Here is a 26,278-nt window from a genome sequence, read left to right as displayed (position 1 = left end):
GTCAGATTTGCTATCCTCGCAGCATCAATGTACCTGCTTATTAAAAAGCTAGTGAGCCCAGTATATCCACCTAAAGTAATTGAATGAAAAATTGATAAGAAAATGAAACCTGTATTTACATCGATTTCCATCAAGTATTGTGGAAAAGTCTATAAGAAAGCAACCTAGCCTACGTTGTGTCGCTCCGAACTCACATCTGACATCGAAGTGCAAGTGACATCTTCTGAACACGCCTTCGTATGTCATGATTGGTCCACGGTTTTCGCGGATTTGATAGTAGAATTCGGCAGACAGAACAAGTTATTGTAGTCGTCGTCTGCCGCGGGAACTGCAGGAAGGTAAGGGGCGTTCTGGATCACTTGATACGAATTATCTCTTTCTTCAATGGTCTAGTTACCCGTGGTAAAGACGTATGCGCGTTGTAGCGTTAGATATTTTGTAAAACCTCAGAATGACATAGGCTAATATGCTATCTACGTTGCTGGGATGGTGACATTTGTTAATTGTTGTTAATGCAACCCGTATTGTCTGTGTCCACATCACATTTACATTAGCCTAACGAGTAGCCTACACAGTTTAATCGTAAGGCTACCCGTTCATAGAGTTCCATCATGTCGCATGGTGTCCACTAGTTAGTAACTTTTACGAACAACCTAGGAAGAACTTTCGCGGGAAAGTGTTAACCGACGTGAATTCGAAGTGATCGAAAAATAAAAATGTAAGCGTAGATCTACCATTTTGTTGTGCTCACTTTTTAATGGATATCACGAGAGGTCTGCCGCCCTGGCCAGCTGCAGTTTGGTTGCATCATGCATGGTGAATGTTAAAATAGGTTCACTTGATCTTTGTGCACATGTGGGACTGCGCTGTCGCCTGACCAAGTTTGGCTGGGAAGTTAAATCACCATACTACTTTGTAAACATTTCCAAGGACAAATGTTAACGATTAACGCATTAAAGCCTTGTTTTAGCTCAGAATGGAATCTTACTTCATGGGTCAACCATTGAATTGTTATATAAATCCGCGAATGCAGTTTCTAGATATTTGATTGTTTGTTCCCTGACGAAATGTTCTTATCTCAATGTGGAAATTCAGCACACCAGCAATCATGGATTATGCAAACGGTCACCCAGTTGACAATGACACGTGGGAGTCTCACAACAAAATGATGCTGGAACCGCTATGTACCAATGATCCTGAGGTTAGGCTTTTATGAATTAGTCATGTGTAGTCATTTCTAGATTTAGAAATGTAGGTTACATTGGATGAATGATTATTATTCTAGTACAAAATATATAATTTGGTTTTGTACCTTAAATGTTTCTCTCAGCAATGACTATAAAGTCTAGTCCAACTTGATCTATTCTAAAATGTTCTGTCTCTGTGATAATCATTGCTGAAGGTGTTTGAAATCATCAAGAATGAAAAAAGAAGGCAGACGAATGGGCTGGAACTCATCGCCTCAGAGAATTTCACCAGTCGGGCTGTTTTGGAAGCTTTGGGCTCTTGCATGAACAACAAATACTCAGAGGGTTACCCTGGCCAAAGGTGATACTTTGTGTCCTGTGCAGTGCACAAACACACCATGGCCTCATAATCTTTAACTCTTAAAAAATGAAGCAACCCATTGAAATTCTACCAAGGCCATTCTGTAAATGCATTGAGAGGCTTGGTCTGATAACATCATTCTATTACAATTCTTTATATGATGTTGGCCTAGTTTGTGTCATGATTGTGCAATACTGATCCACCCAAGTAAATATTTTTCAGGTATTATGGAGGCACCGAGCATGTTGATGAGCTGGAATTGTTGTGTCAGAAGAGAGCTTTGGAAGTCTACGGCCTTGACTCCGATAAATGGGGGGTCAATGTTCAGCCATACTCAGGTAGGCTACCACAGGTGATTTGGTATGACCAAGGCAACTTGAACTTAGATAAACATTAAGGAGGTAACATGTTTGTCCCACTTTTGTTTGTGAATTAGGGTCGCCGGCAAACTTTGCTGTATACACAGCCTTAGTAGAACCCCATGGCAGAATTATGGGCCTTGACCTTCCAGACGGAGGTCACCTCACACATGGCTTCATGACTGACAAAAAGAAAATTTCAGCAACCTCCATATTCTTTGAATCTATGCCATACAAGGTGAGTGTGATGTACAGGAATTCTGTGTGCACGACTGAGTTGGAGCATAACTTTTTACAAAATGATTAACTTTTTTTTAACGCTGTTTACTTAAGGTCAACCCGGATACTGGTTACATCGACTATGATCGCCTGCAGGAAAATGCCCGCCTTTTTCATCCAAAAATGATCATTGCAGGTACTTTTAAACTTTTATGTTGTTCTTAGGTTTTTTGTGCTTTTGCTACATTGTACACACACATCTAACTTGTAATCAGATAATTAAAGAATTGTTCAAATAGTGAGGTGAAGTGAAAAATTACACACTTTTATTAGGAGTTGCACCTCTAATTCATTTGTTTGCTCTGCTTAGTGACAATAAGGTCTTTCTGTCTGTTAGTCAGTAAGAATAAAGATTATGTTGATGGTATATGTTGATGATGTACCTCACCAGAGTGACCAGACTCTATCGTTTACCAACTTTGAGATGGGAATTATGTATGTTTAATAGTATCTGTTGTTATGATGGTATATCTGAATATGTCATATCCCTATGCTCTACATCCTACAGGCACAAGCTGTTACTCACGCAACCTAGATTATGCGCGCATGCGGAAGATAGCGGATGAGAACGGAGCGTATCTACTGGCGGACATGGCCCACATCAGTGGCCTGGTTGCAGCCGGAGTGGTGCCCTCTCCCTTTGAGCACTGCGACATTGTGACCACCACCACACACAAGACTCTCCGAGGCTGCAGATCGGGAGTCATCTTCTACAGGAGGGGTCAGTACTGCTGAAGAATGCTCCTCACTGTTGAATGCTCCTCACTGTTTATGGAAATGTTGTGCAGAGAGAGTGCAAAGAGGCCCATTTCAGTGCATGGAGTGGACCTTGGAGGTACTTTGGATTGGGCTATCCATTTATTGCAGGGAAATTTTGACAGCTTAAATTAAGGGTCTCCAAAAGCTACCTTACAAACTACCAGTAGCCTTCCAACTGTTTGAATAGCTTCCCAAACGTTTAAAAGAAACATGTACATAAATCTAAAATCATTTGGTTAACCTTTTTAGATTTCAATCCCCTCAAATTCAAATACCTGCCTTCATCAAACACAAATTCATTGTCTGTGTCTAAGTGTCCATTACATGAATTGTGCTGCTGACTAGTAGTTAGTCTTTTCCTGAAAGTTGGTTAGGTAACTACACTTCATGATAGAAGTTGGATTCAGACGTATTTGTAAACATTGATTAGGTCAAAAAGCTTGAGTCAATAGGGTCATTTTTGTGTTATTGTGTTATTCAGTGCAGTTTGGTCCTTAATCAGTTCCCTAATCGAACCAGGGTTCACAGGCTGTTTGAGGTCTTTCACCATCACAGCCCCCACCCTGTGGTCCTGATCTGGCAGGGATACTAGCCAGGCCCTGATACATGTCCAAGTAACACGAGTCATCATGTAAAGCAGCTATTCAAATACAATCAGGTTGTCTTATCAGCAGTCGAACTGTCTGCACAGTCACAAGTGTTTGGTGTGAGTTTTCATACCACTAAGGTCACATAAGGTCATATAATTCTGTGTCACTAAGGGGGCTCAATGGGTCAAATGATTTGATTTCAGGGGTACGCAGTGTCGACCCAAAGAGTGGCAAGGAGACCATGTACAACCTGGAGAGCCCGATCAACCAGGCTGTATTTCCAGGGCTGCAAGGGGGTCCCCACAACCACGCCATTGCAGGTTTGAAATCTCCCAGTCACACATGAAAGAAATGAAAGATCCACCAGACCCCTGGTGATAAGTTGTGGCCATTTTGAATGTTTGTGTTTGCGTGGTACTTGGTGGGCCTGTTTTGATGTGTTTTTGATGGTTCCTCAGGAGTTGCGGTGGCACTGAAACAGGCCCTAACCCCAGAGTTCAAGGTCTACCAGAGACAGGTGCTGTTAAACTGCAGAGCTCTGGCATCCACACTGATGAATAAGGGCTATAAGATTGTGACAGGTGAGCACAGTGTTTGCCCTTGGATAGAGGTTTCTTCTCACATGATTCTGCACTAATGTCATATTATGGAACCTTTTTTTTACAAAGTCAAAGTCTGCTTTATTGTCAATTTCTTCACATGTCAAGATATACAAAGAGATCGAAATTACGTTTCCCACTATCCCACGGTGGAGACAAGACATATTTTACCAAATAAGAAGGCACATACAATGAAGAAAATAAGAGCAGCAAAATTTGAGTTGAAAATGTGCAATTGTGCATACAGTAGACAGTCAATATAATAGTGCAAAAGTCAGGCCAATAAATGGCTGAGGTAGTTCTGTTTGACCTAAGTATGCAAGTGGCATAGTGGTGCAAGTTATGTAAGAGCAGCAGAAGTGTGTTCAGAGTGTTTTCAGGACAACAGGACAACAACAACAAGTTGCAAGTGGAGTAGTGCAAGGCAGCCATTGTGGGTCCAAAGTCCAGGATGTTATGTAGCTGAGGGGGGAGAGAGTTCAGCATCCTAACAGCCTGGTGTATGAAGCTGTTGGTGAGTCTGGTGGTGCGGGAGTGCAGGCTTCTGTACCTCTTCCCAGAGGGCAGTTGATCAAACAAATTGTGAGCGGGGTGACTTGCATCACTCACAATTGTGGTCACCTTGCGGGTAAGGTGGGAGGTGTAAATGTCCTTCAGGGAGGGGAGTGAAGCACCAATAATCCTTCCAGCTGTGTTCACTATGCGCTGCAGGGCTTTCCTGTTGTATTCAGTGCAGCTTCCGCCCCACACAGCGATACAGCTGGAGAGGATGCTCTCAATGGTGCCTCGGTAGAATGTGGTCATGATGGCTGGTGGAGCACTTGCTCGCCTGAGTTTCCGCAGGAAGTACCTTACAGTACAGTGTTGCCTTTCTACGTAAAGATAATTTCAGTACATTTATTCTTCTGGAAATTGGGGAATAAGTTGAATATATATTCAAGCTATTCTCATATTGGCCTGTTGTCATTTACCAGTGTTGAGCCAGTCTTACACACTCAATGAGGCCAAATGTGCCTATGATTCAGAAGATTATTTTAGTTCTGTCTACAACCTCTCCACGCCATGAATTTAGAAAATGCCGGTAATCCAGTTAACTTTTGAATGATTCCCACCCTTAAGCTAAAGTTCATCATCGTATCCAGACAGTATATTAATGCAATCATCAAGATTCATTGTGTGAACTATTGTGTAATTGTCACACTTCTTATGGCCACATGGGGGCAGTAATCAGTAACAGACATGCAGTAGGAAGTGCTCACAGCTCATCGGGGAATCGTTGGTGCATTCAGAGCCCTTATTAGACATTCTCTGGTGCATTGCTGAGAAGCACAATGCCTAGTCACATGTCTGTCGATTTGAAAGCATTGGTGTGCTGCATATTAACTCATCGAGTGCTACCCATGCGTTGAGTGCCAAAAACGTAATATTAAGTTTTTAGCTTTTTTTATTTTTTATTACGAAACTAGACACTCTAACACCTTATATGTGATTTTGGGAACTCTGTGATGAATGGAAATGAAATATATGACGATCGAAAATTCATGAAAACGCACAATCTGGACATTTTATCATAACTCGGTTGCCGCTTTGGGTCGAATCAGTGATTCATGCACGTCAGGTCAAAACCAGGCCATTTTCGTGGGTCTATCACTAGGTGGCAGTCTCGCCAGGTCTCGCTGATCACTTCCCGGAAAGTTTACAGGCAACACTTCATATTTCATGAAAGACGTTATATCTCCATTTCTAGAAAAAAAAAACCCCAGCGATTTTAATGAAAACTAGCCACGGTTTAGCTTGGGATTTCTCAGGAACAGAGGCGTTTGGAAATACACGGTTTGCACCCACTGAGAGCTTGAAGTCTCACCTTTTTAAAAGAGCCATTGTATGTGTATATATCTATAACACAGAATATGCTGTGGCTGTACAAAAATCATCAACAATGGTCTAGATTGCTGGCACTCTAGGACAAAGCTTCCGAAAACAGCTTTGCATTCAATGAGTTAACTACAGGGTTCCCACGGGTCATGTCATGTCAGACATGGAATGTCAGGGTATTTTATCATTTTGGGGACAAAGTCATGGAATATCAGGGAATTTTGTTGTAGCAGTTTAAAATTTACTTTCCAAAATACATTAATAAATATGTAAAAAGTATTAAAAAATTAAAAGATTCTTGAATGCTACACGACTGTTCTGAAATCTTTGGTCGGAATATTGTACCCTTCATTATGTAGTAGATCATGGAAATTCACTTTTGTCAGGGAAAAGTAATTGAATTTTACATTTCACTTAAAGTGGGAACCCTGTAACTTGGTGGAAAGGTCTAAAACTTGTTTTCGACAATCATTTGAAAACGCTGGACGCAGTGCTTTGTGTTTGTCACACTTAACTAAATAAATCCGTCATCTCTCCCAGCCGAACTGGCTTGTTAACTAATGTTAATCCTTTGAAATATTGCAGGCACTCATTTCATTCTTTGCTTCTAGGTGGCTCTGACAATCACCTTATCTTGCTTGACCTTCGACCCAAGGGCAGTGATGGAGGGAGGGCAGAGAAGGTCCTGGAGGCGTGTGCTATTGCCTGCAACAAAAATACGTGCCCAGGTGACAACTCAGTGCAGTGAATATTTTACCAAAAAAGACTAAAATGGATAAAGGTGTATAACTGCATCAAAAATAACTAGCATCAGTTTTTCCTAGCTGTCATGTCAGTGATATGATGCATTGTTTTTGCGATCTCGCCCTGCGGTGTTTCTGACTTCACCTGTTTTGTTTGGTTTTAATGAAGGAGACAAAAGTGCCCTGCGGCCCAGCGGCCTGCGCTTCGGCTCACCGGCCCTCACCTCCCGGGGGCTCGTGGAGGAGGACTTCTGTCAAGTTGCCGAGTTCATCCACAGAGGTAGGCTCTTTACGGGAGGCTATTAAACATTGATGAAGGAGAGGAACTCTGAGCGATGAGCAGGAAGACCCCCCTCCAGTGTCATCATGCTAATGTAACATTTACAAACAGATGGATGGGACTTATTTGTTTATTTAATCCCTCCTCCCTCACAGGCATTGAGCTCACTATTATTTAATTCCTCCTCCCTCACAGGCATTGAGCTCACCATTGAGATCCAGACCAGCATGAACCCCAAGGCCACTCTGAAAGAGTTCAAGGAGACACTGGCCCAAAGTGAGAAGTTCCAAATGAAAGTGAAAGAGATAAAGGAAGAGGTTGAGGCTTTTGGTGGCAAGTTCCCCATGCCTGGACTTCCACAGTTGTAAAAGTGCTCTTGTTCTGTCATTTCTGACTTGTTTTCTCCCTTGGTCATAGCATTTACATTTCATATGACATTGATATAAGGCAATAATGGGTTCTGTTCCTCTGTCCTTTAATCAGGGGTTGGATGACAATACATTTGAATACATAATTCATACATTTGAATTGTTAGGAGTCTATTCATTTTCCCCAGTGTTTGTGTACATTGCATAGAAAGCAAGGCGCATGGCAACAAACAGGCCTGCTGATTCTGATAGGTTCAAAATATTTGCAGTGCGCTGACTATGTTTCTGCTAAAATCCTGCATTTAATTAACCAAATTAAATTTACACCGACCTTAATTTCAAATTGTGTCAAGTTCCATTTGTATTGCATGTTTCCTTCCTCATTTCATCTGATGACCAAAACACAGCACTCAAGATACAATATCAAAGAACTGGCTGTGCACAGGAAATGTAAATCGGGTTTGTTTTTTTTAATGAAAAGTTGGTAGATAGTACTGATTATTTCACAGTGGAATAGACATCCATGGACTGAGACAAAATGAGTAACTATTTAACCCGCACTGGACACATACAAGGCTTACGATTCACATATCAAGTATCTCCAACTCAAAATCACAATATTTTCTTTATAACATCAACTTGGATACAAGGCAACAGCATGAAGGATGGGCTACATAGGGGAAAAGGTAAATTAAAGATGGCAGAAAAAATGTGACATGCTTACTAGTATGGCTTTTTAACACTTAGTGAATTTTTTTCAGACTTATGTTTGTATAGTCCTTTTAGTGGTCCTATAGTCGTAATTGCGTCAAAACAAATAGCCTAAGCCATGGTACGATTGAAACATAACCAATGCAAACATTTACATACAGTGCCTTGACTTCTGGCCACAACTAAATTTACCTCACAAAATATCAGCTCAAAACATCCAGCATAATGATGTACCAATTATTCCATGTCTGTACTCATGCTGACGTCACAATTCTTGGACAACGACTATCAAATTCAACAGTAAGTGCTTCATTGGATGAATATTCACGACAATAAGGTACGATGGAAACCGGAATGTACTTTTTCCCCACTGAAAAAGTTGCTTCTCCAAACATGCAACATTTTGCGTAACAGATGTACCCTATTCATGTATTTCATGCATAACATACCTGTTCCTTTGTATCCTGATTACATCAGAGGGTAAATTGGTTACTCAACCTATTTTGTTTGCCTTAAACCCTGGCCGGACTGATAGGCTTAGTGAGATAGGAGGGTCCATGTGCCTCCCCAGCTTTTTGTCACTAATCCAATTCGGTCCTTATCAGAAAGCAGAAATTAATGTTGCACAGTGCCATTGAATAGTTGTAGAGATCTATGGAGTTTACAATGATACATTTCAATAATCAATTATTGACATTTCAAGAGTCAGTAATTTGTTTTGTATGATTCAACATCATATCAGGGTGTACTGCATGGCTTTGTTCTTAAAAGGAGACATGATTAGAGAAATGGAGGGGAAAAAAAATTAAAAACAAAATCAGGTGACAGCTAAGATGACTTCCGTTTTTTGTTGTTGTTGGGCAGTAAACTATTTGTTTTTAAAATTAAAATATTTATAGAAGTTCATATCCATTTATGATGACATACTATATATCTGTATGAAAAAGTAAGGCCAACAGTAATATCTTAGGCTGATCAGAAGAGTGTCATGTGAGTATAGTGATCTGTAAAACATTGCTCTGCATAAATTCACTTAATGGTCATTCAAAAGAAAGCTGTAAAAAATATAACCTTTAAATTTAAAATATCCACTACAGCAGTTAGTAGTTAAAAAGGCAAAAGCTTGTGCAGACTTGGACAGCTGTGAAAATGGTTCACCCCCCACCAGAAACATACCAAATGTCCTTCCCAAAAGACTTGCTGAGATCATAGATTACCATTACATGACCTGTGTTTTTCCCATTGGCACAGGAAGTCAATGTCAGTCATGACGTAAATTCCACTGATTACACACATAAATAGAGTGAAACACTACTCTATCCACTTGTGCTTTCAATAGTGAGTGCAATGTACTGGGCTAGTTACTTCGGCTGCTGAGTGCAGTGAAACAACGGACACATCAAGAGCACAGAAGAACACTGCTCTCCTTTCCTCATTCCTCTCCAATGCACAGCCCTCAGAAAGCTTCATACATTAAAAGCATTAGTGTGAACCGGTCAGCAAATAACACACTTATGACAGTGTAAAAGAGATGCTCAAAATCACTATGGTGATTGACTGTTTAAAGCAGCCATTTTTTTTTTTTTTTTTTGCTGGAATACCTGTAAATATATCTCCTTTAAAATGGGATGCAAATTAAATAAATCACGCTCACAATTTCTTGGTCTCCTGATTTCAAGATGGGGGTAAACACAAGCATCTCGATTGAGCACAAGGACACATTCAAAATTAGATCTTGTACAAATAGCTGGTGGTGTAATTAAAACGCAAGACTGATTGGCTGGTTCCCTTGGAAGGCCCCTGAATGTAATGCTGTTTGATGAGTTCACTTAAGAAGTGAACGATTTTGCTCTCCTCCTCGCTGTAGCCCAGATGATGCAAAAAGCTAGTCCTGCGCGCCACGACGGAGTCTTCATCCTCCGAACCGACAGGGAGATGGAGGTGGTGGCAGAACGTGAAAAGAAATGCCTTGGCGGTGAGCTGGGTCAGCATGCTCTGGACGTGGAGGAAGTAAGTGCTTCCCCTCTTGATCTGAGTCCTGTGGTCGGCCATGTGGCCGAGCAGAGTGCCTTTGTACGGAGGGCACCGCATTGTCTTGTTGTCAGTGTCCAGAATGCCTATGTAACGACTATAGCGGCTCAGAGAGTGGAGAATGCTGGATCCTGTGGGTGATGCCATCCTACAACAGAGACAAGCCTTCAGTTACAGAGCCAAAAAAAGAAAAAATAATCACATAAAACATAATATTCTTATTCTCGAACAAGCCGCATGATAAATACAGGTGGGTTTTAAGACCCACCTGTGCATAGAAACCTGTTAATAACAATGCAACCATAACAAATGAGGATCTTGATTGGCAAAACTGTTTCTTTTTGAATGGTCATACTTATTATGGAATTGAATCACTACATTACCTCTGAAGACCAATGAGCTTCCATCTGTGTAGGTCAGTCAGTTGAAACGGTGTCGAGAGCCAAGGCTGTACAGTTTCTCCATATTTCCCAAGGTTGGGCACAAAAATAGACAACGCATTGACCAGCTTCCTCACCGTGCCTTCCTCGGCTCCTAACACCACTAGAGTCCGTCCGCTCAGGAGGCAGAATATGGCTTGCTGCGCAAAGGGGTATTGCCGGATGAATTTCAGGGTGCTCTGCCCTGCCCTCTTCTTCTGTTTCAGGGTGACTGGGTCACCATGGCAGAATGGTGACGGTGCCCGGTCCGAACTGGTGGACGTGCTCATGTAGCTGGTAGTATCAGAGGCGTCCTCGACATTAATCCTGGCCATCTCCTCCGAGAGTGTGTTTGAGTTAAGCTCAGGGAGAGACAGTCCCGTGCAAGGGCTTTCTAAGGCAGGCTCACCTAAAACATAGTCTCCCTGGAGTGCAGGGTCCCTCTGGAGCAAAGACAGAGGTTCATGTTTCACCACCATGTCCCCACAGCCATCGTGCGGCGGCTTGGACAAGGGCTCCTCACTGATGAAACCCTCCTGCCCCATACAGCAGGCAGTATCCACTTGAACAATGCTCCCAGTTTGGTACGTGACAGCAGCATGGTTCATGGCCATGTCATTTTCTAATAAAGGAAATGTACTGACGACTCCATCTGTCCCAGTTTGAACAGAGGGCATTTCATAATATAGACTGGAGGAGTCAGCTGCACCCTGGTCCAAAAATGCACTGTCAGCTATGGTAGTACATTCCTCAATGCCAGCGCTTGTCCCCACTTCTACAGTATCTTGATATTGCATCTGTAGGTTGCCTGGGCTTATAGCCTCTATGCTTCGGTCACTACTGAAGCTCCCTTTTGTTTCTGTGTCAGCAGCTTCCTCAGAGGTTTCCTGAGTGAAATCGGAGGGGCTGGACTCTGGGGGGCCCTCTGCCAATTCAGGCTCTGTTTTGATTTGAATGGTGTCCACACAGGATGAATACGATTCCAGGCTCATCGGTTCTGCACACATGTCGGACATCGAGGGTGGTTGGTTCACTACAGGGAGACCAGCTGCCTCATACTGCTTTGTGGGTCCCTCTTCTTGCCATCCCTCTTCCTCCTCAAAGAGAAAATTGGTTACTTTCTGCCGCCGGACCAAAGCTCGGTCTATCTGACTGGTGTATATGTAGCAAAGATCCCCTCTGAAAGACTGTTCAATGAGTTTCAGTTGATCCATAGTCTGATGGAAAAAAGTGGATTCGCAAAGCTCCTCCAGTGTTTTCAGTCGCTTGTCAAAACATTTAGCAGATTTTGCTTTGATGAGTTGAGGTATGTAAGACGGTCTCTGGTCAGCCTCGTCTCCTGCTGCTGTCTTGTCTTCGAGGTCCGAAGGTATGGATGAGAGTGCAAGGTCTACATCGCTCGTGTCGATGGGTTTCTCTGGTTCAAATGAAACACATTCAGGGTCTTTCCTCTTTCTGCTGGGGTAAGACGTGATCTGCCTCAACAAGTCTTTGTGTTCATATATGGACTTTTCGACATTAGCCAATTCATTAGCTTTCTCAATGGCCTGTGTGGAGTAGCAGCCATTGTTCATCTTTTGCAACTCAGCCTCTTTGTGGACTACTGACCTGGTGTACTCTAGATCTTTCAGTTTCTTCAGCAGTTCGTTTGCAAAAGCTTTTCGGTTCCCACATTTCAAACACTCTGAGGCTTTAGAGAACTCAGAGGAGAGCTTCTGAAACTGCTGCATGATCTTTCTTTCATCTGCAGAGATGTACGCCATGCAGAATGGCCTGACAAAGCCCCGAGCTTCCAGATCATACAAGGTCAGATGATGAACATAGGCAAAGGCACCCTCCTTTGAGTCCCCCAGAACCACTTTAGAGTCCTCCACAAAATTGAGCTTTGGGTAGTTGGACCCTGGAGGGTGCCCAACGAATGAAGCTTGGTAGTCCACAGACATGATGCGCAGTGAGAAATAATTAAGGTCAAACGTTCCACATACTTTTGAGTCATCTGGAATGGTGAGCAGGGGTTGTGGACCCACTTGTTCAGAGAACTCGGAGATGAGGATAAAATCCTTGGAAAATTTAGCGTAGGTGGTCTTTGTCCATGGATTCGTAGCATGGGTAAACAAAGGCACGGAAAACTCCTCTGGGAGCACATACGGATCCGGATAGAGCTCTCCAAAGTCATCTTCTTTGGTAAAAGCCACCACGTCTGGTGAGCCGATCATGTTTTCCCAGTGTGCGGAACGACATTAGGAGAATTGCACGTCTACAGCTCCTTCAGTGTGTATGCTATAGTGTGCATCAACACAGCAGTCGGGCGACGGTCCCGTTGCATTATTAATTAAAATAAGGATATATCTAGACGACAAGGGGCTAAGACTGTGTTCGTAATTGCTGACATATTCGATACGATTGAATGCCAAGGCATGTCTTAAAGTAATGTTATTCACTCAGTAACTAGCCAGCTAGCTACATACTGTCATAAGAGCATTTCACGTCAGTAAGGTTGTACACACGTAACGTAACATTTTTTTGCTAGTATTCAAAACTAGCTTCAACACCTCTAACCTTTTGTAAAATCCAAAGAAGACATCACAAACCCCGCTATAATATTTGCCGTCCAGTGATGAGAAACAGAGCGACCTTCTCCGAAAATGTAGTCCGTGGTAATAATGAAAACTCAATATCAATTCAGCATCAAGCGACATCAGCCATATTTAAAGCGAGTGGGCAGTGGTTCATTCTCACGTGACTAATTCTACACCAGAATCTAAACAAGGAAGTATAGGAAAATGTGAAAATGTGTTATTCATATGTCGATACGAATGTGTTAACGATTGCAGATTAGATCTACGTAAATTAATTGAACTGTTTAAATCTGAAAAATTAGTAACCACAGAAAACGAGAAATACGAACCAATGTTACGGCCCTTTTAATAGTTTTACGGTAGGACATTACGACAATTGCTGATAGGCGCCGAATTTGTAAAATTACGGGCTAGCGTCAGGCTAGCCAAATAAACGTCATATCACAACTTGCCATTCACGTTTGTAGTCTGTAAGTAGTACATCAAGTAAAGTACGAATATTTGAAACGGATGATTTTGTTTCCTAACGTGGTAGCCAGATAGCTGGCTAACCACAATTAGCTAAAGTTAGCTAACGTTAGCTCACTACTGGAGCTAACGTTAGAGCTTTTGGACACAAGGTAACTTAGCTTGTTAGCCACACACGTTTGTAATATACATGTTAGGCATTTTTATGCGATTTTTAAGGACATTGTAATTGCCTTTAAGAATGTAACTACTTGCACTGTCAGCAAGTAGAGTATGATAATTAATGTTATCAATAGATCACTGCTCCAAGTGAGAAGACTGTTAGTGCAGAGACGATTTTGTCAGCAAGGGTCAGAAAACATGATCAGACGAACTCAGATTAAGAAAGTTCTGTGCGTTGCTGAGAAGAACGATGCAGCCAAGGGGATATCTGAGATTATGTCAAATGGAAGGGCAAGAAGGGTAAGTACATGGCCGTCTTGTTCCGTCATTGACACGATCATGGGCAGATTTGTGTGCATCTTCACTTCATATAGCGTCCCCTTGTTTATAACATGTTTTCGCTCTCTGTGTACTTGAACACTTTTAGAAAGAAGGATTATCCGTGTACAACAAGTTGTATGAGTATGAGTATAACTTGTTCGGACAGGTAAGGTTGTTCTCTAAATACCAAACATTCTTTATGTTACTTACAATATTTCAACTTACGGTTATATTGTACATGGCTTGTTACAGAATGTCTCTGTGACCATGACCTCAGTGTCTGGACATCTCTTAGGTTTGGAATTCAAAACTCCTTTTCAAAAATGGTGAGTTGTTTTGGGGTTAGTCAGCTAGTGACTTGGTACAGTGTCCAACAACAGATACAGTAAACTGTCCCCCTGTCATTTTACAGGCACAGTTGTAATCCAGTTTTATTGTTTGAAGCAGAGGTTGAAAAGTATTGCCCAGAAAACTTCATACAAATAAAGGTACAAGTCAGGTTTTAACAAAAATTGCACATGTCATAATATAGTGAGCCAAATTAACTTTTTTGGGTATCTTTATTGTGTTTACATATAGAGGACTCTAGAGAGAGAGGTTCGACAATGCCAGGCCCTAATGATATGGACAGATTGTGACAGAGAGGGAGAAAACATTGGCTTTGAGGTCATTGATGTTTGCAAAGCAGGTGAGTGTTTTTCCAGTATCATGTAAATGTGGTCTGACCTATGAACCAGAACTGATCTATGCTTGTACAATCTGAATGATTGAATAAAACAAATGATGGGCAGCCGTGGCCTACTGGTTAGCGCTTCGGACTTGGAACCGGAGGGAACCCCAACCAGTAGAAGGCGGCTGAAGTGCCCTGAACAAGGCACCTAACCCCTCACTGCCCCCCCAGCGCCGCTGTTGTTGCAGGCAGCTCACTGCGCCGGGATTACTGTGTGCTTCAGCTCACTGTGTGTTCACTGTGTGCTGAGTAGATAGATAGATAGATAGATAGATAGATAGATACTTTATTGATCCTCAAGGGGAAATTCAAGAAGTATGTTTCACTAATTCACAGATTGGGATAAATGCAGAGACCAGACTTATATACTATACTTACCGTTTTTTCCGAACTATAAGTCGCACTTTTTTTCATAGTTTGGCTGGTCCTGCGACTTATAGTCAGGTGCGACTTATATATGAAAAAAATTATATAATTGAACATGTTTTTAAATGTTAATTTATATTAACTGACATGAAACATTACCGTCTACAGCTTCGAGAGAGCGCTCTCAAATGCACAAGTCCTGTGCACTTTCAGTCAGAGATTAGTACTCGCTATGCCTGAAACACACGTGCATACTTAAATGCTCAAATTATGGCCGGGATTCTATTTATAGCCGGCCCTCAGATTCGGACAAATAAAAGCCAGTATAATTTTGCTTCAATTTAACTCATAAAAGAGCTCTTCTTAATAATTTATATTGTTGGTTGGTGTAATATTGTTGCCAATGTAAAGTCATCATCCTACACCATGAGTCTCCAACACGTTGCTCTCAAGCTACCAGTCGCACGCAGCCCCTTTCTGAGCTAGAGGCTGAAGCAATAACCTACATTTAAACACAATTGTTGCTGCCAGGCATCAGCCTACAAATTTTATTAAAAAAAAAAGTAAATCATGCATAATTAAAAAAATAACTTAATGTAGGCTATCTTAGACCTCTTTGGCTATATGGAATAAGTTTTCCCTTGCAGCACAGCACACGTTCCATGAATGAATGAAAGCGGATGCCTTATCTCGCAATAAGCGGATGGAAATCCAGACACTCTTTCATACATGAAACTTAATGAACCATTGCCATTGATATAGGCCTATGCCGCTCCTATAACGAAAAGTATAGGCCTATGTCTCACAGTAAAACGCAAGAAATAAAGGCCTATAGCTGACTCGAATAGCCTACAAGCCATGGTCCAAATAAAGGTGCTGTGCTTTGCCCAGCCATACTTTGAGGATTTACGATAGTCTGTCCCCTAAACATTCCTCACCCGTTATCTAGACATGCATGAAAACATTTGAAAACAAAACTCACTGCCATGTAATATTTGATCGCTGTTTTGCTACTAATTATCTTTCACGTTAATATGCAGAAAGTGAAAGTAGGCCTACTATGCTCCGTGTCTGTAGCTGTCTGTTCACGTCCGCAATTGATTATAACATTCCTGTCGATAGCGGTTGATGTAGAAGCACCTATAGGCTATAATTTGACTTTAGCGGTGACAAATCCTGCTGAGAGAGAGAGAGAGAGAGGCACCCCCAAAGTGGTCCTGTGTGCGCGCGCGTGCGTGTGTGTGTGTGTGTCTCTGCATGGGGTTCAATTGAAGTCAGAGTTGGTCCGTCCAGTCAATAGTCCCGCATTCAGGCCGCTCCATTATTAGATTAACGTCAGACAGCGCTGTAAAATGTGTGGGAATTTCTCGCACTATGATGGCTAGAGTTGCGGGACTTTTATTAGTATGCTCAATACGTAATAATTTATGCGCAATACCCGCGCTGAAATTTAGGCCCTGGTTTTATTTGCGCATCTTTTTTTCTCTCGCTCCCTCAGAGGTGGCCAGTGAGCATTTGTTCTGTTGCTTGTGCCACAATATCGTCCAAAATGCTTGATTGCATTGCATTCTTCACATTTTTAGCTACATTTTCATGTACCACATCAGCTTTTTTGTTCAGTAAATCTTTTGTAAATTGCTTTACAATAGCGTCGGGCCCTTGTCAGCAGCCTTCGGCTTGCCTCTTGCCACTATTCACTCCTTCATCTTCAACATTCCCTGTAGAATTCTCAATATTTTTGGCCTCTGTCTGATATACAGCGGGGAAAATAAGTATTGAACACGTCAAAATTTTTTTCAGTAAGTATACTTCCAATGAGGCTATTTGCATGAAATTTTCACCAGACATTACTATTAATAATAGTAATCCACCCATATAAAAAAATCCAAACATTAAAGTCCATAGGTAGAGTTGTGTGTAATAAAGTGGAATGACACAGGAAAAAAGTATTGAACACGCCTGCTGAAATTTCTTAAATACTTTGTGGAAAAGCCTTTATTCGTAATGACAGCTTCAAGGCATTTCCTGCATGACGAAAACTAATCAGTCACAGTATTCTGGCTGAAGTCAGGGCCTAGATTTCCTTTCTCTGAAACCAATTGAGAGTTTCCTTTGCTGAATGGTTTGGATCATTGTCCTGCTGGAAGGTCTAGCCACGTCTCATCCTCATCATCCTGGTGGATGTAAAGATTCTCCCAGAACAAAATGACTCCATTCATCATTCCTTCAACTGAATGAAGTCTGCTAGTACCTTGAGATGAAAAACAGCCCACAACATGATGCCACAACCTCCAAACCTCATTGTTGGTATGGTATTTTTAGGGTGATGCACAGTGCCATTTCTTCTCCAAATTTGGTGTGTATGTAGACATCCGAAAATTCAATTTTGCCCTCACCAGACCAGAATACATTCTCTCAGTATTTCATAGGATTGTCGAAATGTTGTGTAGCAAACTTTCAACAAGGTTTTACATGTTTTTCTTCAGCAATAGAGTCATGCGGGATGAGCGTGCATAGAGGCCATGGTGGTGGAATGTATTACCTATGATTTTCTCTGTAACAATTGTACCTGCTGCCTCCAAGTCTTTCTGGAGCTTTCTCTGAGTGGTCCTTGGATCTTGGGCTACTCTTCTGACTATCCTTCTGACTTCCTGGTTTAGAAATCTTGCAAGGAGATTCTGTGCATGGCCAGTTGATGATGCAGTGATGGTCCTTCCACTTGCAGATAATGGCTCCAATACTGCTTGCTGGATGATTCAGAAGTTTTGAAGTGCATCTGTAACCAGTTCCATTGATATGTTTTGCAACAATAAGGTTGCAAAGGTCTTGGGAGGGCTCTTTGCTTTTACCCATCATGAAATGTTTCTTGTGTGACACCTTGGTAACAAAAAACCTTTTTATAGCCCACCAGTATGTACTAACCCAGCTTTTATCAATTTGCACAGATAGGAGGGATAATTTCTCTAATTACTGATAAAATCCAGTTTGTTCCTTGCCATTCCTTGCCTTTGTGTATTGCTTTTTCCTAGCGTGTTCAATACTTTTTCCCTGTGCCATTCCACTTTTTTACTCATAACTCTACTTTTAGACATTGATGTTTGGATTTTTATATATGTGTGGATTACCTAAGTTAATACTAATGTCTGTGAAAATGTCATGCGAATAGCCTCACTGGAAGTATACTTACTGAAAAAAATGTTGACGTGTTCAATACTTATTTTCCCTGCTGTAGTCTGTCTGTTCTTAGTCTTGGATTTTGTAAAATACATTTCTAAATATCACCTGCTTGCTGCAGCTTCGGTCTGCACGTCCTTTTAAAACCACATCTTTTTCTCTCTCAAGCCTTTAATCTGCTGCCAGCTTGTAACTCCACATCGTCTAAAATGCTCGATTGCATTGCATTCTCCACATTTTTAGCTACATTTTCATGTATCAATATCAGCATTTTTGTTCAGTGAATCTTTTGCTTTACAATTACCGTCGGGCCTATTGGCCTATCGCCTGGCTTGCTTCAGTCAAATTGCATCTTTTTCTCTCTCGTGAGCATTTAATCTGCTGCCATCTTGTGACTCCACATCGCCCAAAATGCTTGATTGCATTGTATTCTCATTTTAAATACATTTTGGTGTACCACATGGCATTTTCTTTCAGTGAATCTTTTGCTTTGCAATTACCTTCCTGCCCTCCTCTTGGCTGCCTTCACTCCTTCGTCTTCATTCATCTTTTTGGCCTCAATAATCCAGTTACATAGTCTCTGTTTTTGGTTTTGGATTTTGTGAAATACTTTTCTAAATAAATGTGACTTATAGTCCGCTGCGACTTATATATGTTTTTTTCCTGTTCATGACTCATTTTTTGACTGATGTGACTTATACTCAGGAGCGACTTATAGTCCGGAAAATACGGTATACTTGATGATTTGAAAATGGTTAGTGAAAACAAAGGTTTCAATACAAAATGTAATCCTCCATTATAACTCTCTTACAGTCAAGCCAAACATCCAAGTGTTTCGAGCCCATTTTTCTGAAATCACACCAAACTCTATCAGGAGAGCATGTGAGACACTGACAGAGCCAAATGTCAACATCAGTGATGCAGTGGATGTCAGACAAGAGCTAGATTTGCGAATTGGTAAATATTTTTTGTTCATTGAATTGTTTTGATATTGGTAATTAAGGCACAACAAAACATTATGCATGTTTTGTGTGATGTATTTGACTATCTAAAAGTATATCTGAAATTCTTAACACTGTGATATTAATGAATATTTCTCCAGGAGCAGCATTTACGAGGTTTCAGACTATGCGCTTACAGAAGATCTTCCCAGAATCTCTGGCCAATCAGCTCATAAGCTATGGAAGCTGCCAGTTTCCTACACTGGGATTTGTGGTGGAGCGGTTCAAATCTATCCAAGCTTTCATCCCTGAGACCTTCTTTAAGATCAAAGGTAAATTTGCATTGTCAACAGATAGAGCATGGTAAGTGGGTTACTAATATACGGCAATGCATGGTGTATATTGAATGGCTTTCATTTACCTGACACTCATAAAAAGAAAGAATGCAGTGTGGTCATATTAACAGTGTGTGTTCTTAGAGAGGTCATGTCTAATAAGCAGTTTATATTTAGTTTGAGACCAGACACTGTGCCGCTGATGAAGAACTCATTAACAATCAATCAATATGATTCTGGGAATGACTGACAGTTACATCTTGTCTTGCAGACAAAGGTGTATATGTCTGGCTCTGCACGGGAACATATGCATCATTTCATTATTGTTTACTCTGAAATGAATGAGGTTCTGTATTTTCAGTTCTCCATGAACCAAATGAGGAGGAAATGGTAGAATTTGTTTGGAAAAGGCATCGTCTCTTCAGCCATACTGCCTGCCTTGTACTCTATCAGATTTGCATGGAGGTGGGTCTGTCATAGTGAAAGAGTAATGCAATGTTCCAAAGATGATGTCAAAGAAAAATGTACTTGAAGTTTGAACAGGAATTTATTCTAAGGATTTTGGTGCCATAAACTGTTGTGACAATATCATCTGAGTGTGATTATTTTATTTTCTCTCCCTATTTTATCTTAGGATCCCACTGCCACTGTGGTTGCTGTCACAAGTAAACCCAAAAGTAAATGGAGACCACAGCCTCTTGACACTGTTGTAAGTATGAGTACTCAAAAACATAACATAGCTCCCAAACAGCCCCTTGGAGGTACATTCTTGATTTTCATATTTTCAGGAACTCGAGAAAGCGGCCTCACGCAAATTGAGGATCAATGCGAAAGAAACCATGAAAATAGCGGAAAAACTTTACACTCAAGGGTAAGTCTGTAGGCTGTCTGTTTTACAGAGCTGGTGGCAACATGAACATGAATGGAAAGCATTAACTAATAACCCCTCTTCCCCCTCCCATCAGGCTTATCAGCTATCCCCGCACTGAGACCAACATCTTCCCAAAAGACCTCAACTTGACCTCCCTGGTACAGCAACAGACTCAGGACAATGAGTGGGGGGCATTTGCACAGGGCATTCTGGATAGGGGTGGGCCCACTCCTCGAAATGGAAACAAATCTGATCAAGCCCATCCCCCCATTCACCCCACCAAATACACCAACAGCCTGCAGGTGACTGTGCAGAATTAAACATAATTGCTGCTGTAGTTGATGAAGTGCATTGTAGTGTAGTGAGAATAATTCACTTTATATGCACAGGGTGGTGGTAGTGTAGTTGTTAAGTAGCTGGGCTAGCGTAGCCTAGAAATCTAGACACGCCCCTAGCGGCAGCAAATTACATTTGCTGCCAGGGCTAGTCTAGCAACTCTCCGTTGGCTTGTGAGCTCCAGAAATCGAAACTTAATCAGGCATTGAAATCGTGTATAGAGTCGTTTGGTGGGCTTAACATAATGATTGATGGCAGAGTTGCAACGGTTTGGCTTGAATTCCCTGCTACTTGAAAACAAATGTGCTATTGCGTCCTATTGCGTGCAGAGGGAATTTGAAAGACAACTGATTATCCCGCCCCTCGGACTGAGCACTGCGAACGGTGAGTGCCCAGACCCTACATTTTAATGTGGGTCTGGCTCGCCAGGCTAGGGCTAGCGTGCAGTAGCCTTAGAAGTTGTGGGTTCAATTCCCAGCTTCCACCGCTGTGCCCTTGAGCAAGGCACTTAACCCCATGTTGCTCTGGGGACAATGTAATCCCTTGTAATATAGTTGACATATGTAAGTCACTTTGGACAACAGTGTCTGCTAAATGAATACATGTAAAATGTAAATATATGGGAAAAATGTGCTTTCAATCAGAGATGTAGCCAGTTTATAATTTGTTGTATTTTCACAAATTAGATAGCCTTGTTTTACACTACTTACACTTTCTTTTTTGTTGAAACAGGGCAACGAAAAACGTCTGTATGAGTTCATAGTCCGCCATTTCCTGGCTTGTTGCTCCCAGGATGCCCAGGGACAGGAAACCACAGTTGATATTGATATAGCTGAGGAGAAATTCTCTGCAAGTGGCCTTATGATCATCGCCCGGAACTATCTGGATGTTTACCCCTATGATAAATGGTACACAAAGGTAGGCAAATACATACATACAGACAGGTAATCTGGTGAACAACCTGCTGTATTCTGTTATAAATTACATAAAATGTTACTGTTAGTTTAAGTAAATTCCTGTCATTTGAGAGCATGGACATCCTTTACCACAGCACTGAGTGTGTATAAGACAACTTAAGATTTGAACAGAAGTATTTTGCAGACCTTGGTTTGGGAACCATTTATGATATAGAGAAAGTTTGAACAAAATCTGATATGGTGCAGCAACAACCGTATCTGATTTAACATGGAATGATCCGTGTGGATTTACTCATGTGTGTTTCTGCCCTAGATAATTCCAGTCTATGAACAGGGGTCTCAGTTTCAGCCATCGGCCATAGAGATGGTTGATGGACAGACGAGCCCACCACAACTGCTGACAGAAGCTGACCTCATTTCCCTCATGGAAAAACATGGCATTGGTACGACTAATTGCAAGAAAATTAAATGCAGAGAGTACCTGAATGTGTTCATGAAGTGCTTGAGAATCAAGTGTGAATAATGTGACAGACAAGTGTTAATGACTTTATCTTCTAGGCACCGATGCCACACATGCTGATCACATCGAGACCATTAAAAGCCGAATGTATGTTGGACTGACTGCAGACCAAAGGTTTCTCCCAGGGGAGCTTGGCATGGGCCTGGTGGAAGGTCAGCCCTTTCTGTTCTACATTGTTTTTGGAAACACAAATGCAATACCAGTAAATGGCACTAAGGTTGTTCTGCATTTGTTATGTACTACTACAACAGCTACACTAGATTAAGGGTCACGTGCACTTAAATATTGTTGTGTTATAAAACTTTGGCAAAGATAATTCACAAATGACCTCTCGTTAGAGCATGCTTGTGTCTGCCAAAATTCTTTGTGTTGAGTTTAGTGTCACACAGTATCTGTAGGACGTAGAGCAAATACTGTAAAAATCTGATATTTTTAGTTTTGTGTGAACTACCCAGGTGTCTTCTCTCCCCTCTCCCTTGATGGATTCATAGCATTTCCTTTATAACTTGCAGGTTACAACTCCATGGGCTATGAGATGTCCAAGCCGGACTTGAGAGCAGAGCTGGAAGCGGACCTTAAACTGGTCTCTGAGGGAAGGAAAGATAAAGCCTCTGTCCTGCGACATCATGTGGCCAAATACAAGGCTGTGTTCATCGAATCTGTACAGAAGGCAAAGAAGTGAGTTCCACAGTCAGCACCCTTAAAATGCCTCCTGGTATTGTTTTCTGTAGGAAGAGCAGTGGAGCAGAACAGTCTATCTGAAAAGAGTTAATGACATGCTGTAACTGAAGAATATTTGTAAGTTTTGATTTGTTTTGTTTGCGTACATCAAGCTATTGTTAGCCAGCTCCTGATTAGTTGTGAATTGGAGCAATATGACAACTACTCGTCTTTCATGAAACTTGATGGAAAGATGCAGCATAAGATGAACCCATTAAATGCTCTGGCCTAGAGCCACTCTAGTTATAGCATTTGGCCTCAGTGGAAGTCTGCGCTGCCTGAGCACCTCTCTAGTTGTCTATGTTTTTCATGGCCATATGGTCGTTACTATTACTCTCCTGTTGCCCTGGCAGGTTGGATGAGGCTCTGTCAAGTTACCTAGGCCAGGCACAGGAGTACACAGAGCAAGAGCAGGAGATAGAGCTGCCCATGCCTGTGCGGAAGTGTCCCAGCTGCAATCGAGACATGGTCCTGAAACAGAAGAAGGACAGCACCACGTAAGACAACCCCCCACGAAACCAAAAAAGATCATGGGCCTCATGTACAAAGGCTTGCGAAGAATTCATACCAAAACATTGCGTACATGCAAACCAGGAAAGTAGCGTACGCACAAAAGAAATCTGATATATGTAACTGTGCATATGCAGCATTCCAGGCAGCTTTTCTTTGTACATCCCAAATAACGTGAAATTAAGCACATATGCACGAGCACTACACTCCACCCTCTCTCCTCCCTCAATCACACTAATTTTAATATACTAACTAGATAGATAGATAGATAGATAGATAGATAGATAGATAGATAGATAGATAGATAGATAGATACTTTATTGATCCCCAGGGGAAATTCAAGAACTAGAAGGCCACTCAAGAAAATGGCCTCATTTGTGGATCCATCCGTATTCGAACCTGCAACCTCCAAAATCAGCAAATGAAAAAAAAGTGATGAAAAATGTGAGTGGCAGAGAGTGGCAGTGGCTATAGGGTCAGACACTGTGGCAGATTCATTGGTCAGTCTGCAAGTAGGTGACAGGGTTTGCATAACAGGGTTTGATGGGGATTTGGCGTGGAGAAACCCAGGAGAAATGCTCATTCTCACATTAATTTACTCTTGATACATCCGACCGTGAGCATGAAAGATGGCGTACGCAACATTTTTGTGCGTACGCAAGCTTCGTACATGAGCACCCTGGTCTATTGAGAGAGACAGATGGTAAAGTATATTGAGTTAGATTCTGGCAAGTAGTCTACTATGGCACATATAGGCAGTATTGGCCTGACATTAAAACATTACTGCCCTTTATTTAGTATCCATTGTGATGTTGTGAATGTTTATCTGTCTCCCTCACTCACTTCCCCTTGCAGGAAATTTCTGTCATGTACAGGATACCCCGCCTGCAAGTCAGCCGTGTGGTTCCCAGACTCTGTGCTGGAGGTCAGAAGAGACGACAGCATCTGTCCAACTTGCCGACCTCATCCTGTGCACATGTATGGGTTCACTTTTATGCTTAATCATTTACCTTTCATTCACATATGTATATTTACACATTTAGCTGACTTGTGTGGAGTAGTATACAAAACAAGATTCTGAAGGGTATAGTTCAAAACTATGTGTAGTTAATTTCAGTAACAATTCATCATCATCACTAAAAATCTGTCACTTAAAAGACTGTGCAAAGTAATATGTTCTATGTGTTTGTAGGTTGAAGTTGAAATTCAAGAGGGGAAGCCTTCCTCCCATGATGCCCTTAGAATTTGTGGGTTGCATCGGTGGATGTGATGAGACTTTGAGAGAGGTGCTGAATCTGAAGTACCTGAGGCCAGGAGGAGGAGGAGGAGGAGGACAAGCCAGTCAATCCAGTTTCAGTGCCACCCCACGTCAGCAGTCTCAGCCCAGAGCCAACCCAGGTCCAAGGCCCAGGGCTGACAGCAGTAGACCTCCCGCCCCAAGGCCTCGGGCTGAGAGTGGCAGGCCGTCTGCTCCACCTCCCCCTGCACCTGTCTGGTCGAGCCAGCCACCTGCCGCTGTCCAAAACAACGCCACGGTGTGCAACTGTGGTCAGGATGCCCTTCTCCTCACCGTGCGCAAGGAAGGTCCCAATCAGGGTCGGCAGTTCTACAAGTGCAACTCGGGCAACTGTAATTTCTTCCTGTGGGCAGACCAGCCGAATGACCAGGGGCTAGGGCAGACCACAGGGAGAAACCAGCCTCCTCGACCAACCCCTCAGCCTCCCAGGCCATCTCTTGGGTTTGGCAACACAAACCAAGGGTTCATGAACGGAGGGTCTGGTGGTGGAAACGGAGACGAGACCATGTGTAACTGTAATGAAGCGGCCGTTACCAGAACAGTGATGAAGGATGGGCCCAATAAAGGGCGCATGTTTCACACCTGTGGGAAACCGCGCGAGCAGCAGTGTGGCTTCTTCCAGTGGGCTGACGAGAACGTCCCACCATCAGGTATGATACTCGAGTACTCCACCCTTGATAAAACACTAGTTTGACTCGTACCGTTTAAAATATAAATACACATACAAATACAATGTACATATATAATATATATGAATATATTTTTAACATTTCTAGTATTAGCAACATTTTCTGTATTTCACAATATTGACATACTGTGGGCTGTGGCATGTATTGTTAAAATGTTCCCCTCTAAATCTCTCCATCAGTCTCAAGAGGATTCAACAATGGAGAAACAGAAAGAAGGGGAAGAAAGACAGGACCTCATTCGACAAAAGCCCCGGGGGCTAAGAGACCCAGGACTTGTGGGATATGCCATCAGCCTGGACACACACGGACAACATGCCCCCAGGGCAATTAAGCAGGACTGTCCAAAACATGATTTAATGTAAAAAAACAAATATTGGACATAGAATTTAAATGAAGTTTATAGTTGGCTTTGCATCTCTATGCCATTGAAATTTGATTTCCTTTCTTAAATTAAGCTGTATTTTACATAACTATTTCTGTTGAATTGGTAAATAAATGTAAATAAATCTGTCTGTGTTTGATATTTTTTTTGCATATTTTCCGCTAACATAGAATGATTCATTAAAATGTCTGTAAATGCTGAAACATTACATTGGACCATTGACTGTATGCAGTCATCTTATTGACAGTGACTGACTGTATACAGTCAATGATTTGGACATAAATTTAAGGATAAGGTGTAGGTTAATTCAAACAGGGAAAAACATATTATTGAGGATATTGAAAACAAAAACATTTAGGCATTGGGGTCACATTATTTTATAGTCATGGGGTAAAGCCT

At 41.8% G+C, this 26,278-nt stretch overlaps 3 protein-coding genes across 5 annotated transcripts; 2 read left to right on the top strand and 1 right to left on the bottom strand.

Annotated features, from left to right (window-relative positions):
- The first annotated feature begins 236 nt into the window (after positions 1 to 236).
- Positions 237 to 7,743, top strand: shmt1 (serine hydroxymethyltransferase 1 (soluble)). Its single transcript, XM_048244804.1, has 12 exons — positions 237 to 338; positions 1,096 to 1,201; positions 1,403 to 1,548; positions 1,771 to 1,886; positions 1,985 to 2,145; positions 2,241 to 2,322; positions 2,695 to 2,907; positions 3,739 to 3,855; positions 3,994 to 4,116; positions 6,621 to 6,737; positions 6,922 to 7,032; positions 7,228 to 7,743. Exons 2-12 carry the CDS (start codon positions 1,109 to 1,111, stop codon positions 7,398 to 7,400), a joined length of 1,452 nt encoding a protein of 483 aa, XP_048100761.1. The 5' UTR covers positions 237 to 338; positions 1,096 to 1,108; the 3' UTR covers positions 7,401 to 7,743.
- A 108-nt stretch (positions 7,744 to 7,851) lies between these two features.
- Positions 7,852 to 13,273, bottom strand: smcr8a (Smith-Magenis syndrome chromosome region, candidate 8a). The gene is made up of 2 exons (XM_048244803.1): positions 10,526 to 13,273; positions 7,852 to 10,290 (listed from the first exon to the last, which is right to left on the bottom strand). Exons 1-2 carry the CDS (start codon positions 12,775 to 12,777, stop codon positions 9,840 to 9,842), a joined length of 2,703 nt encoding a protein of 900 aa, XP_048100760.1. The 5' UTR covers positions 12,778 to 13,273; the 3' UTR covers positions 7,852 to 9,839.
- Positions 13,274 to 13,453: 180 nt separating this feature from the next.
- Positions 13,454 to 26,007, top strand: top3a (DNA topoisomerase III alpha). Of its 3 annotated transcripts, none has more exons than XM_048244802.1 (20): positions 13,454 to 13,610; positions 13,905 to 14,070; positions 14,198 to 14,257; positions 14,344 to 14,417; positions 14,504 to 14,579; positions 14,671 to 14,779; positions 19,175 to 19,318; positions 19,464 to 19,634; positions 19,999 to 20,102; positions 20,272 to 20,346; positions 20,426 to 20,508; positions 20,603 to 20,810; positions 21,577 to 21,762; positions 22,075 to 22,204; positions 22,320 to 22,433; positions 22,794 to 22,959; positions 23,355 to 23,498; positions 24,367 to 24,489; positions 24,704 to 25,458; positions 25,677 to 26,007. In XM_048244802.1, the coding sequence occupies exons 2-20, from the start codon at positions 13,969 to 13,971 to the stop codon at positions 25,826 to 25,828; spliced, it is 2,976 nt and encodes a 991-aa protein (XP_048100759.1). In that variant the 5' UTR covers positions 13,454 to 13,610; positions 13,905 to 13,968; the 3' UTR covers positions 25,829 to 26,007. The 3 variants fall into 3 exon arrangements, with proteins under 3 accessions (XP_048100759.1, XP_048100758.1, XP_048100757.1); XM_048244801.1 differs by having other exon boundaries at positions 13,454 to 13,760; XM_048244800.1 differs by having other exon boundaries at positions 13,454 to 14,070.
- Positions 26,008 to 26,278: the final 271 nt, after the last annotated feature.

Source organism: Alosa alosa, chromosome 6 (assembly GCF_017589495.1).
Source record: "Alosa alosa isolate M-15738 ecotype Scorff River chromosome 6, AALO_Geno_1.1, whole genome shotgun sequence".
In the NCBI taxonomy this organism is placed as follows: Eukaryota; Metazoa; Chordata; class Actinopteri; order Clupeiformes; family Clupeidae; genus Alosa; species Alosa alosa.
This window is presented reverse-complemented; position numbering and strand designations above follow the sequence as displayed.